This window comes from Lutjanus erythropterus, chromosome 8 (assembly GCF_056507025.1).
Source record: "Lutjanus erythropterus isolate fLutEry1 chromosome 8, fLutEry1.hap2, whole genome shotgun sequence".
In the NCBI taxonomy this organism is placed as follows: domain Eukaryota; kingdom Metazoa; phylum Chordata; class Actinopteri; order Lutjaniformes; family Lutjanidae; genus Lutjanus; species Lutjanus erythropterus.
Genome location: NC_139324.1, coordinates 10,540,989 through 10,556,338, shown reverse-complemented (window position 1 = coordinate 10,556,338; position 15,350 = coordinate 10,540,989). Strand labels below are relative to the sequence as shown.

Sequence of the window (15,350 nt, the reverse complement as noted above, 5' to 3'; positions counted from 1 at the left end):
ACAAAACAAATAAGATTCAGTTATTCTGGTAAAACAACAAAAATATCAGTAGAAATGTTTTTCTTACAGCAAGCACACCAACGCCAATAAAAAAAAATGTCTTACCTTGCAGTAGGACTTGGTTCAGCTGTTCTGTTGGAAGGCCAACGTAGTTGTTGAGCCTTTGTGGTATGGTGCTAAGCTCACTGAATTCCTTCACAGTGAAGGCAAACGAAGGGTTGTGTGAAATGGCCTCGATCTGCCTTGGGTCTGCATCCTTGACACCAACACCAAATGGTACGACTCCCCCTGTCTTCAGTTCACCAGCAGGATCCCTCACGTTATCCCTGGACCGGCTTCCAGTCAAAACGATCAGAAACTGAGGGACATTTTGCGCAGCCCGGCTACCTTGCCTTTCAGACAAGATGGTGTCTTTCATGAATGTTAGAGCTAATCCTGTGTTTAGAGTACGCCCACCAGCCAGTGTCAATGCATTGACAGCTCTTATCACCTCATCTTTGGTGCGATAAGTGTTAAGGTAGAAATTTGGAGTGGGCCTCTCACTGTGTTGAACCACAGCAATTCGTACCCTGTCGATCCCAATGTCAAGCGGTTCAATTATTTTAATGATAAAATCCCGGATGTAGGCAAAATCTGCTCCAACACTGTCTGTGCCATCAATGAGGAAGGCGACATCCCTTTCAGATCCAGGAACAACTGAGGGCGAAAAAAGAATTGTTACCAGTCAAACATTATGTGTATCACATGTATTTTATTAATATAAACAGAAAAATACTAAACTCACCAATTTCAGTTTCCCCAGGAAATGGTAATGTCACATCTGTATCGCCAACCACAGTTATCAACTTCGGCATGATTTGTTCAGCCAGTGCTGGTAAATTAGAGAATCTTGTTTCATGGTAAGCCAAATCTGGAACAAAGGCCACTGATCTCAGTAGGGTATCATCTGCTTGCCCAGAACTGACTGTGAAGGTCAAAACACCAGCCACAGCCAAATTATCAGCTATTTTTTTAACCTCATCCTGTGCTGGGCCACCTGTGATAAGAACCAACACCTGCTGGACTCCCTGCCTCCTGCGTGAGCCAGTTGATGGCTGGAACATGTTGGCAAGGGCATAATTCATGGCAGCTCCTGTATTCAAAACTGAGCCTCCAGTGAGCCTTAGTTGAGAGACTTTGTCCACAACATCTTGCCTGTTGCTGTGACTGTTCAGATAAAATTCAATTCTTGGACGATCAGCAAACTGTAGGAGACCAATCTGTACTCTCTCAGGACGTACATCCAGCTGGTTAACCACGTTGATGATGAAGTCTCTCACATAGGGGAAGTTACTACTGCCAATGTAGTCTGAGCCATCCACAAGGAAGACAATGTCTCGGACCACCTTTTGAGTCTGCACTGTGGTTATCTCCACCACTGTAAAAAAGCACAAAAACAAAAAATTATCCTCTGTTTAACACAGCATGCGTATCATTTCAGGCTCTAGATGATGCAATACTAGTGGCAACACTTGCGTCAGGCCAGATCTGCAGCTCAGCTTACTGTTGGAGCATTTATTGTGGGCAATGAAAAAAGGCTCAGCAGCCTCTCAGTGAACACAGCTGGACCATGACTATACATAGCCATACAGTGATGGAGGTCAGCTTGACCTTTCTATGATGGAGGTCAGCTTGATCTTTCTATTAGGAGACTCTCTAATCTGAACAATCTCTTTACTTATTTCCCTGTCAGTCTCAGAAGCTGTGTTCATCACGGTGACCAGTCAGCTACGTTAGCAACAAGTAAAATAAAGCCATCTGTCCATCAGGAAATTCTCTAATTAAATAACTGAGAGAAACCAGAAAATATTTTTTCCACACAATATGATCCTGTTTTTTCCAAATCTGTAAGTAAAGTTATAAAATTGTCCTTTTGTATAGTGAGGCCTGTCCCCTAGACACACTCCAATGCATTCTGGTGAACAGATGTATTGTCCTTCTATGCTCCACTGCTTCATAAAGCAGAGAGTGTGTCACTGGTCCCAAATTTACTAGGTGAAGGGTGAGTTATTAACAAGTTCAAATCATTTGGCAGTTAATGAAAGACTATGAAATACCATTGAAAACACCTAGGTATACCTACAAAATCATGTTTTTTTGTCATTGTTTGGCCAGATACTGGTGTATAGGTCATGTATAGATGAATCCGGGGAAGTACTGAAGGTAAACAAAGCTGCTATTACCGCATTAGTGTTAACAAAAAAGACTTTTTCCTGAAAACCATTAATAGCTATGAAAAACAGGAAATCATATTTTAAAATTTACTACACAGCACCGTTCACTTTAATGTGGCATAGCTGGTCCATTTTTTTCTCTATTTCTCCATTATTTATTTCTGGCTATTGTCTCAACCAAAGTGTAACAACTATGTAAAGTTTTAAGGACGTTAATATTGCCATCCAAAAATGTCCTTGTCAATCCAAAAACCCCTCATCAGTTACTGAAGGTCAGAGTCTGACGTCATCAGTTCAGTTATTCATGCTGTCACTGTCATCAGGCAGTAGCAGGAAAGCCCAGAACCGCAAAAGATCTCAGAAGAGTTTTGCAAAACTTGGGTTCCCATATGACAAGTAGACACCGAGAGTGACACCACAGCGTGGACCGCTACATGGCAGAACAGACAATGCAGTCGCTGGGATGGTCTAGAGTGCAAGACCCATGGTGATAAAAACACAAAACATCTGGTTGGACTTCATAGGGACTTTACGTAAAAAGTGAAACTAGGTGTGATAAAACATTTGACCTTAGTGTAATAAAATGAAAAATAGACTACCTATAAGAACAAAAACTTTCTGAAACTATATAGTGTGTACTTACAAAACTAACTGAATTAAATAAAAACATAAAGGAACTGTCTCAAGTTTGAGTCTTCAGTCAAATATCGGTCAAATCTTTCTGCACAACAGCATTAGGTGGAATCTGTGCAAGACTGGGATGCCACATGCCTTTGTAGTGTAATATCTATTTTGACATTCTTTAATCTGTCTCATTACAAATATAGTCAAATAAACATAATAAAACTAAACATTTTTTAACAATTTAAAAACTAAACTGAAAGGAGACAACCCACTCTGGAAAGGAACTGAGACTAAACTGATTTGAAAAGAAAAATTAAAAATAAAATGAAAGCACAATGAATCAAAGATCAAAGTGCTCTGATCTGTTACTCAGAATTAACTTGCTTGATGGTATTTTATGTCTTCTGTCTCACAGTATACATATGTTTCATAGGGTTTCCTCTTTTGGTAGTCTGGTAGTGATAGTGGGGGAAATAATATGACATGTTTCAGATTTTCCTACATGTTCAATTTTAACATGGTTTTACTTAAATCTGACACTCATTTGTTTATTTCTATTCATTTAATCAAGATCAGACCATTCATTCATTGAATTACTCTTGAAAGAAGTACTGAATGTGGTTAGAAAACAAAGTATTACCTGGCTCGGTAGGCGTTTCAGTCACCACAATCCCAGCTAGTGTTGTGAGTGCATTAAGAATTGCTTTTGGATTGCGAAGCAGTCCACGGAAGTCCTTCAGCATGAACACAAGACTTTCAGCAAAGGCAATCTGTTTCAGTTCTTCTTCATTAGCAGTCTTGGAGCCTGCAGCTAGAGTTAATACACCCATTCGCTGCAGGGCCTGCGCAGGTTCTTCCACGCTGTCACTGGATGTTTTACTGGTCAGCAGCAGTAAGAGCTGGGGCACCCCCTGTTGAAGACGACTGCCCTTGTCAGGTCGCACCATATTGATTCGTGCAAAATCCAAGGCTGCTCCGATATTGATTGCCTGTCCAGGTCTTGGCTTGATACCGGCCAGAGCATTAATTGCTCCCTCCTTGGTTGCATGAGAGTTGAGATCCATCTCTAATCGGGGGATATTGCTGAACTGGGCCACACCCACTTGAACTTCATCTGGACCAATTGGCATGGTGTCGATAAACCGCCTGATGAATTCACGCACTGCGTTCACGCTCTGTGAACCCATGGTACTGTCGATGAGGAAAATGATGTCTCGTTTTTCAACTGTCAAGACTGAGAAGAGAAGAAAAACATTAATACGAGAATAAAGTCTCATTTTAATACATTTTCTAAAAATAAATCTTTAAATAGTAACTGCTAACAAAGCCAACCAAATATAGCTTGTAATTTATTTATTTATATGTTATATTTACATTTGATTATTTGGGTTGTGTGTTAACTAATATGAAAATACTAGAAGAAAAGATGAAAACTTTCTAAATGATTTATCTTAAAGATGGAATCTCATAAGGTTCCCTAGAAGGTATCAATTAAGGTTACAATATGAATAAAAATGTTCAATAACATTAATGATTAATCAGCAAAATTGTAAATAAACATATATTGCAGAGACTTGCATGGCAGTGGCTCTTAGTGAATTACTATTTCCATTGGTGGTAGCTGATTTTTATGTCTTCAATCATTCATATAATTCATAAAATCATTTTATTTCACAAGGCCTAATATAGACCCTTTTTCTGTGGATAAATATTAGAACTTTTTTCTGGGCTTGCAATTTTTTTTTTGCTTGTTTCTTGACAATAGCTGAACAAAATGTGAGCTCTTCTGAATATATATGGTCATTGACTCTCCAGGACCACGAGTGTTATTTGAAAAAGTTGATATTAACCAGTAGGACTTGACTGGCCAACCCAAACATGTTCTTTCAGTCGATGGACAAATATGTCAGCTATCTACATTTGGCTAAGTCTATCACCTGTTGTTTTTTTGGGGGTGATTTTTATCATTTTATATTGCCAATTTAATGATCTACACGAGTGACAGGTGATCAGCAGCACAGTCCACACCCAAAGGTCTTGAGGGCAGTGCATTGTGCTAGAGTGAGAGGAAAACAGCCTGAAGAGACAGATTATTTTAACATCCAACACAGTGAATTTAGGATTTATTTCCACCAAAGCAGAGTTGGTGATTGTTTAGAAAACAGTATTTGTTTCTGTCTTTTAAGCGTTTTTGTTTACTATGTTGTAGGGAGTCTAAAGGCAGTTAAAGCTTGTCTGTGGTAAAAAAAGAGAAATTTGAATTCACAGTGATTGGTTGTATTAAATTGGAGAGTGATTTTGTGAGTTTATTTTTGTTAATTTTGTTGCAACACGATCACATCTCCACCTATTGTCTTATCTCATTTAACCATAATTGTCTTCAATTGTTTTGTCTGGCAGTGGCAGTTGCAATAAAACTTTGCAATAAACCATTGTTACTTAGATTCTGGAACCCAGCAACATGGCAGGATGACTTTTTTTTTTGCTTGGCTATGTGGCCTACTAATACCTTGATTTGCCTCCAGCTAACACTGTGAGGTACTAAAAGGTTCTATAGGTTGGCCATGGATTTAAATTGCATTTGTTTTGTGTTTGCCATGATTGTTGGAACCTTCTCATCTTTTTCAGCTTTCTTGTTTGACAACTAAAAACTACTGAAAAGTAAATTGCACACATTTTGCATTCACACACATTTACTTGAATACAGGAACATCTAACTATGAAATACTTAATGCTGTATCAATTAACGTATATGATGCAGAACCCATTCTCCAATTCAGCTTCAGCTTTTTAGTTGAGCCTGGAGTAGGTGTGGTAAGACGCCCACAGGGTCCACATTAAAAAAAACTGTGGGTAACATGTCCCATCACATCACAAGCTCACACCAGCCGATTGTACTCTACCTGCCAGCACAAAATGGCGGAGTGCTGGTATTAACGAGTAGCTGATTTAAAGCATCAAACTTTTGGCAAGGCAAACAGACCTAGATATTTTTGTGTGTGGTAAAGACAAGTGTTTGACAACATGTTCACCACACTGTCATTGGAGTACAAGTAAAAGCTTGTCACTGTGAGCTTGTTTTTAAATCAATCATTTGCCATATAGCCATGAAAACAAATTTTTAATACTATTTTCCATTATTTTGCAGTAGCTGAAATGACGTCCCACCACTTCAAAAAATATACTGTTTGATAAACCAGATTCTGGAAGGTATAGTAAGGTGGCAAAGCCTCTTTCAAAGTCCTTTTCTTTGAAGGATGTCTGTTAACAATTAGGCTATTTACTTTTACAAGGGATTGTTAATCAAACTTTGTAAATTTAGAAATTTGCAGCAGCTTAGTCAGCCAATTCAAATTCCAAGTACAGAACATTAATAATAATTAATATTTTTCTCCTTTACTGTGTTATTGCTGACTGTTAAAAGCCGGTATAGAGTGCTGCAAGAATAAAACCTCTGATTCCCTCTTCTCAAAATCAATGGGTATTTTAAATGTGTTTTTGATTAGATGCCCAAAAAAGGGTCTGTGGTCAACTAGCTCATTCTTATTCCCAACTTGTCAAATGCAGACATTTTGTTTCTGTGCTGCTGTGACAGAGCGGAGAGTGATGGCTTTCAAGTGACTTAATGGTAAACCCCAATGGCATATATTAGAAATGCACAGTTGCCCCCTGGTGGGAGGTTGCAGTACAAGTCATAATTCCTGTCTCCCAAAGTTAGTAGATAGAACACAAAATAAAAAACATAAGTACACATCAAACAAATTGACTGATGTTTAAGTCTTTGTTTTTCTAATCAGTTTGTATTAATTAGTTATTTGATGAAACAGGGTTTTATGCCATGACAGCTCTATTTGCAATTGAGTTGGCCAGCTGTGTGAGTGGAAGCTACCGTGCCTCCGACCCTGGTCGATACTGCACAGACTCTGGCTCCAAATGACATCACCAGTGCAATATGGCAGCGCTCGTATCCAGGATACTTTGGTTTCAGTGTTGTACAGTGGGAGGAAGTGGGGAAACATTGTCCATCTTTTCAATATATACCATCACTGATAGGTAGATTGTCAATGTATTATAAAGAGGGAGAAAGTCTGTGTCCGGAAGAGGTGGAGTGGATGGATGGCTTGAGTAAACAGGACTTTGACTCAGAGACCAAAGTTTGTCACGATGTGACAACATAAACATTTTTTAAAAGTTAAGTTAGAGCTGCATGATTTGATAAAAAAGTCACATTGCAATGATTTCGACTGAAATTGCGACTGCAATATGGAACACAATTGGTGGAAATGACCACTTTTGTATTACAGTTTTTATGTTCACTGATGATGTGATATTTATTGAGGTCTGTACCAGGCAAACATGTTTTATTCATCTTGAGAAAATGCCAGAACCTCATTATAAGGCTGTTTTCAAAAAAATGCAATTTGGGTCTGGTTCTGCAATTTGGATATGGAACTTGGCCATATTGCAATTTTATTGCAATTGCAATTAATTGTCTAGCCCTAGTTTTAAGGTACATTGTTATGTGCATCACATGACTGTAATGTGACTTGCATCTTATGAGTTGCTTCAGTAAGGAAAATAACATAACTTAGGTGATGTAACCCCAAACACAATCTTATCCTGCCTAAGTAGTTTTTGTGATAACATCTACCCAAAAGCAACCTGTTGCAAAATGTGAACCACTTGTTAAAAAGGCTTTCTGGCTGTGCCTTATACAGATGCTCAAGAGTACCTTGTGTGCCTGTAGAAGACACTGAGGGATGGCGACAAAATGTCAGTATTTCACAAGTTAGGGTGAGTATGACCTGTTTTTTTTGTTTTTTTTAATCTTTATTTATTCATAGGAGAGTTCACTGGGAGTGAGGCTGTCTTTGCAGGAATGGCCTGATCAGGTAAGCTTAAGAGATCTGAAGTGTTTTGTTCTGTGACATAAAATACATCAATAAACATCTGACTTGTAAATTTTAAGGCGTTTATGTGGCTTTAAAAAAGGCTTTTGCTAACAAGTGGCTAAATGAAAATACACAGGTGGTCGAGGACATTAAAAATGTCATCACACTAGACACTAGTCACTTAGTGGTGGTGACGTGAGGTTGTGCACTTGAGGTGTAGTTCATTTATAGACTATCGTCAGCTTTTTAATTCTGGCGATTACATTTATGCTTAAAAAAAGTAGTAGATAAAAGTAGTGAGTATCTTGCTAAACACAGTGTGCAACTACCATAACCTTTTCTAAATCCAATGGAAATTGATCCAGAAGGGGGAACCAGCGCAATGTTTACTTCCAGGTTGACCCACAAAAATGTGTAAGCCCTACAGCACTCTATTATAATTGAGAAGACTGTAAATTCTTGTTTAACACAAGCATATCTTACCTTGCACACTGAATTACAGTCATTATGAGCTTTATGGGCCTTTGAATCTTTTTAATTCCCCTTCCACAACCACAATGTCCCGCCAACATTTACAGAGAAGTTACATACCTTCTGTGAACTCATTCTGAACTATAATGGTGCGCTGGACCACCCCGTTAATGTATGGAAGCAGCTGGTCGCCCATGTTTGACACTGCTCTGAAATCAGGGGCTGACAGGACAAAGCTTTTATCTGTAGCAATTGCTTCCAGATCTGTAGTGGCAGTGTCACCAATCCCCACGCCGAATGTGATAACGCTGGCCCTTTTAAGGGTCCGGTCACCAGCACCAGTATCATCAGTGGATGGCCCAGCACTGACAACCACCAACATCTGGGGCACCCCATCGTCTGCCCTGCCCCCAGCTGTTTGGCTCAAAAGGCTCTCGGCCACTTCTTCCAGGGCAGCCCCAAGGTTAGATTCGTCGCCCCCTGGGTAGGCCAGGCCTTTCACGGCTTCCAGGACTGATGCTTTGCTGTCATAGCTATTTAGATAGAACTTTATCTCTGGGCTGCCGTTGTACAGGGCCAAGGCCACCCGAACAGTGTCCCTGCCCACATCAAGGGGTTCAATGATTCTCAAAACCAAATCACGCACAAAGGGGAAGTTTGCTGCTCCAACGTTCTGTGATCCATCAATTAAGAGTACTAGGTCAGCTGAATCTTGTGCTTTAAGGAGAGAGAGAGAAAACAAAACAAAATGGAACTTGTGAAAGCGTTAACATAGTGAGACAGAGACAAGAACACGTGCTAGCAAATCATTGCATGTGTCAAGTGACATTCAAAGTGAACAAATCAATAACAACATTGCAAAACACATCATACTGCATGTAGGCTGAACCAAGGAGAAGTCCTAAAGTGATCTAATTTGTTGACAACCCCCCCTTCATTCTTCAAGACTGTGTAAGTTGGAGTGTGATTTTACCCTATGACAGAATGCTTATTTGGATTAGATATTAATTGTACTGACACACTGGCTGGTTAGGTACAGTACAGTATTGGTGTAGTCTGTAGCAACCACTGAAATAAGATTTTTTTTAGTAAAACGTTATATGAAGATTGAGTCTATAATGCATCATTGAAGCCATTAAATTTGATTTAAGAGATGCTCCAGCATAGTATAGCAAATTATAAGTTCTAAGTTTCTGAAATGGAATAATTTCTTATAAACATAAATGATACACTATAGCATATTATTGCAGTTTGATCTTTCAAACACTTTTAAATTTAATAATAATAATAATAATAATAATAATAATAATAATAATAGTTATAATAACTAAAATTATACTTGAAAAAAAAGGACAAAATCATCCACAATTGGTCGGGGGCCAAGGGTAATCCATTATGAGGTCATACTATGACATCTACAATACAACCCAAAACTATGCATGTAAGAAAAATGTAATTAAGCTGTTTTATATTTTACGTCCCTTGAATAAGCTCCACTGAGTTCAGCCATCCCATGCAGACTCTTGTTACGGACCTCAGATAAAGTGACCAGTCATGATCCTGTGGCTCATCCTTGGTGCCTACAAGTTTGAAGTACTTGAGAATGAATACAAATTTGTCTCCAATTCATTTTAATTTTAATCATGTGTGGAAAGGTGAGTTCTTCTTTGGACACATGACTTTTCATGTGGGTACTTTCATAGGAATGCATTTTCTCATCCCAATAATGTCCAGTATACAACATTTCTGCACATCTATAGTCATTCTCAAAGTACTTCTTCTGCAGGTCAAGGATGAGTTCTGGCAGGTTCATCACTGTTTCAAATACAGAATATTGCACATATTGTACACAGATAGACATTGTGATTGATAAAGACAAACATACAAAATGCAAGACACATAAGCAGCTGTGCATGGTTAGCTATTGTTAAAAGCTCCTTATTGGATTGTAAGATGTGAGGTTTTAAGAAGAGAGGTATCCCTGATGAAGCAAAACGTAGTTTAGTCACATAAAAAAAATAGATCATTTTTATGTGTATGCTATATTTGGAATATTTTTCATGACTTTACCTTGCTGACAGCCTTTGATGACAAGAAACTGTTATTATATAAGCCAAATATCACCTTCTCCAAAGTAACCCAACTCCGTTGCTAAAAAAAAAAAAACAACGACAAATTTTACCTTGCAGAACACTGGAGGTGATGTGTACTGCTGCCACAATTAGTATGATTTTTTGTGTTTCTGTTACTTTGGTGAATATGAAATAACCTGTTAAAATACCAAAGTCACACAATAACACAAACAAACTAACCAATTGAGGCATGGTAGACTAGCAGCTCCTGTGTTTTGTGGGGTAAAATTACTATTTGTCAAAGGAGTCTGGTTGCTTTGGAGAGAGCAACATAATGAGTGATATAACTTCAGTCTCCCATCAGAAATGACTGGTGTTGATTTTTTAGGTGCTAAAATACATTTTGCTGCTGACCCTGTCCACAGCTGTACATTGCTTAGCTTCTGTTCTGCTTCTCCTGCTTCCCCCTCTTGTATATATATATATATATATATATATATATGTATACAGGCATCATCAAAAAATGGTGTCTAAATTATGAGTATGCCAACACAGAACTTAAATCACTAACAAATTTAAAGGCACCATCATCGCTTAAATGTCTTTCTCTCAGTCCACACTCATTATATTTGTTTTGGCTTTGCACATATAGCATATATCTGTGCCACTGTTACACCCTACTGAGCACCTTAATCTAAGATGCCGTAAGGGTGTCAATCACATGCAGATCCTATTGTGATTTTTAAAGCGTTAAGGGCATATTAAGACAAAACAAGTGATGTTAATTTTGCAGGTGGGTAGTGAAAGGTTATTGTGGTTAAAAAAAATACTTGATTGTGTTAATAATAAAATCCAGTCACGACCACATATGCAGCAGCTTCTTCCTGCACATGTAGACACATTAGTATGGTAGTGACACTGGTCCCATTTCATTACCTGTCCCTCCTCCAGCCACGGGGGCCTCGTTTGCCACCGGAGCACCCCCTGACCGGGTCACTGCGCCGCAAAGCCCCACTACTAAATCTTGAATTATAGCCCGCAAGGAAAGGAAAGAGTCTACATTGAACACATGAGTGTCATAGGGCTGGCTAGCCATCTCCCTGAGCTCTGAGTCCACTGCATCCTGAACGCCAACTGCAAACAGCTCCACGCCTGCCAGCCGCAGCACCTGAGCTGGAACGGCCACGTCATCCTGGGAACGCCCGTCTGTTAGTACCACCACCACCTGGGCGACTCCGTCAGCAGCACGGCTGCCCGAAGCAGTGGTCAAGTGAGTACGAATGAGGAAATCCAGGCCCAGGCCAGTACGGGTGCCCCCACCGCGGTAAGACATAGCCTTGATGTGTGCCAGGACTCCCTGTGTTGTCGGGTAGCTGTTCAGCTGGAACTCAGTCTCAGGCCTGTTATTGTACTGCACAAGGGCAAATTTGAACCTGTCCCCTCCAACCTGGTGCAGTGCTTGTGTCAAGCTGTACAGAAATTGTCTGACATGCTCAAAGTTCTCCTCTCCAATACTCCAGGATGAATCCACTAGAAAGTATATATCAGCTGCCAACCCTCGTGCACAATCTTCAGAAGAGAGTGTTTGGAGGACAGAAGTGAAAAGATGCTTGGTGTTTGGTAATTGTCAATATCAATGTCAATTTTATGTGTGTAATATCAAATCATAACACCACAGTCGCCTCAGTGCTTGCTCTTGGTGGGAACAACTGGGTTTATGAAGAGCACAGTAGAGGCCTGCTTTACTTTAAAAGTGCCCTGATATAACTTGGTTATGATTTGGCACTACACAAACATAACTGATTTGAAATTGAATGACAAGGTGTCTCAGGGCACTTTTCATATAGAGCAGGTCTAGACCACCCTCTTTATAATATTATTTACAGAGACCCAACAGTTCCCACCAAACACCAGCACTAAGGTGAAAGTCATGAGGAAAAACTTCCTGTTTCTAAGTTTGTTTACATAAAAAGCATCTGACTGGACTTTGCACTCCTCTAACACTCCTGAGGATTTTATTTAATATTTTGTTCCACCTTAATATACAAAGTTTATAACCAGATTTTAAGACAATAATTATTTAAAAATAACCAGTTTGCTAGGGTGTGGTAAGTGCTTTGATAAATCCTATTTTTCTTCTGAAGTAGATTATATGTTTCTAGAAGAGCAAAAACATGACACAAATCCCCCTGAGCATTGCTGAGAACTGGAAAAAGAATTGTAAGCAGATGTATTATCTGCAAAACAAGCACATTAACTTTAATTCAACTTACCATCCTGAGCATCGAGGTTAGGGAGGAGTCCTGCGAACAGGACGCCCAGGAGGGCACATAACGGTAACAACCGATGCCTCCTCATCTTCTACCACCAAAACAGCAAAGGGGTCACCTGTAAAACAGAAAAAAATATGAATGAATTTAAAAAAGAAAGCACATATGTTAGTCCTATCTTAATACCAAAAGCCCCATCCCATACTTCAGTCTACTGAAAAAGTTTAATGAGCCAGTGTCAGTTAAGGTAAAATATTCTTATTTTGTGTCTACATGGTATACATTTTACATAAATATGTCCCAGAATAAACTAGGCCTGCTTTAAGACTAACAGGAATAGTCTAGATTATTTGAAGTGGGGTTGTAAGAAGTACTTATTCATAGTCAGTATACTACCTACAATAAATGGGGGGTTGACATGCACTCCGTTACAAGAAGCAGCAGGAAGCTAAGCAATGATCTGCTGTTGACAAGATAAACCGTAAAATATATTTTAGCCACTTAAAAAAGGTCCACCCAAAAGTCAATGTCGGTTTATGATTTTTTTAGGAAGGCACTGTTATATAAGCAAAATATCGCTCTCTCCAAAGCAACCAGAGCCCTTTGGCAAAAAACAGTCATTTCACCTCGCAGAATGCAGAAGTTGCTGGACCACTGTTGCCTTGATTGGTAAGTTTGTTTTTGGGACATCTAAATCACTGAAGTAAATTGATCAAGGCAGCAGGAGACCAGCAACTTCTGTGTACAGTAAGATAAAATTACTGTTTTTCCTTCAGGTTTCTGGTCACTCTGGAGAGAGCAATATTTGGCTTATACAGTGGTGGTTCTTCTGTTGCAAATGACTATCTGATGGCAAGGTAAAGTGGTGAAAATATTCTAAACATAACATACACTTAAACTGATATGGATTTTTTTTTTTTTTTTTTTTGGCTATAACACATGAAAACAGCTGCATGACGATTCCCTAATGGGCCTGGCCCTCCAGCTGGATGGATGCTGCAGCTGCTTGTGCTATGAGAGAACCTCAGTTCGATCCCCAGTCACCTGAGGTTTCAACCCTTGGCTCTTCGGGATGGGTTCTAACCAAGCTCAGATGTTACAATGGTGCCAGCGGTTGGATCTCTCCAGTGCCATCTCTCTGGTCACGGAAGTCCCCCAAGTTGTGCCTCTAGTCTAGGCATCATTTGAGGTCTCAACCCTTGGCTATTCAGCTTGGGCTCTGACCAAGCTTGGATGTTACAATACTTTCTGCCCCTGTCCCCTCCAAAACAGTACATCGCTTAGCTTCCATGCAGGTACTCGACCGCCACCTACTGTACATAATACTATCAATTACTATCTAATACAAGTCCACTTGAATAATCCAAACTATCCCCTTAACATTTTTAATGTGCTTTTTCACAGCTCTACGCAGTTGTATTTCTAGAATAGTTTGACTTAGGGATATCCTGTTTTTTTGTACTCCCTATTTTTGCTGCACTGCCTCTCTAAATATAACACACAGCATTGCATGAGGTTGTTTCATCGGCCAAGTGTTGCAGCATTTAATCTTTGACACACCGCACGAGAGAAAGAAAACATGCCTCCTGTCTGCCTTTCTTGCAGTGTGTGCAAGAATATGAGATCTCCTATTGCTGCTACTGCTTAAGTGTCATCATGTCCCAGTTTTCATAACACTGGGATGAGCATTTTTTCATATTTCACATCAACGCCAGGCAGTAAGAAGGTGTGCACACCCTGCCCAAGCTTAAAAACATGCATGATATCTGTCATTAAAGTCTGCCATGTTTGAATCATGAAGTAAAATTAAATCACCAGCACTTTTCCAACTTTTTGGTTTGTAAGTGAGGGAGCTTCAGCATGTGTCAGTATATCAGTAGCAGACCTGCAGAGTGGTAATGATGAAAACCACCTGTTAAAACTACCAGCCAATGTGCTTTTGTAATGAACTCTGCTTGGCAACGACTGTATTTTCCAACTCACAAAATAATGTGTTCTTAAGAGGGGTGTTGGACTGGAAAGTCGGGTTTCACAGCAGGGTGTGTGTTTTCTATTTAGTCAGATTTTCCTCCATTGTGATGTTAAGTAATGTCACAGGAAATGAAAGGAAGGTCACATATGGCTCACCGCTGACCTTATAAATATAGCTCATATAGAAAGTATGCAAACACGTACAGTAACTGTGTGAGGTGGGAAGGAGAAAGAGATATTTAGCTGATAGTACAGGAAATATTTCCATCATTAAATCTAATCCTAACTCACATATGATCAAATACTGCAAATAATATAGGTGCCCGAGTAATGGAGCAAACGGAGCAGCTGCACCCCCACATGAGCATACACGTGCTTTTTCAGCCTCACTTTTTGATCATACAGCTGTTTTTCCACACATATTTGGCACACACCAATCCTCACTTTAACCCTAACCTACAACCAAGTCTTACCCCTCAAACAGCCCTTTGAGAAGGGAGGATTGCCCTCACTTTTCTCACTCTCTTGGTATCGACTCACAACAGTCCTCACAAAGGCAGTCGGCTGATGAAACACACACATAACCTTTTAAATCTCAGACCACACTGAGGGGATAAAATAAGTCCAAAAAGACACAAGAGCAGCCAGAGCAGGAGCACAAGAGCATTTTTATAGGAAAAAAAACAAGGGCAATTACATTTTAACACACTGAACAAACATAAAACTGTGATCTGAGAAACACAAATGCCACAAACATCTAACTGTGACCTGGCAACCCCAGACTTATATACATATAAAAAAGAAGGAATCCTAAAAAACAAAATGGCCTGAAATGAC

The 15,350-nt window shown here is 39.5% G+C and overlaps 1 protein-coding gene across 1 annotated transcript in view; it reads right to left on the bottom strand.

Annotated features, from left to right (window-relative positions):
* LOC146322494 (uncharacterized) overlaps positions 1 to 15,350 on the bottom strand; it is a 44,603-nt gene that overhangs the window by 18,413 nt on the left and 10,840 nt on the right. The window contains exons 2-7 of the mRNA XM_084725352.1: positions 12,546 to 12,660; positions 11,209 to 11,841; positions 8,321 to 8,917; positions 3,478 to 4,071; positions 785 to 1,417; positions 106 to 696 (exon numbers count right to left, since the gene is read on the bottom strand). Coding sequence (XP_084581478.1) covers positions 106 to 696; positions 785 to 1,417; positions 3,478 to 4,071; positions 8,321 to 8,917; positions 11,209 to 11,841; positions 12,546 to 12,630 — 3,133 coding nt within the window. The 5' untranslated portion in view covers positions 12,631 to 12,660. The remainder of the gene's footprint in view (positions 1 to 105; positions 697 to 784; positions 1,418 to 3,477; positions 4,072 to 8,320; positions 8,918 to 11,208; positions 11,842 to 12,545; positions 12,661 to 15,350) is intronic.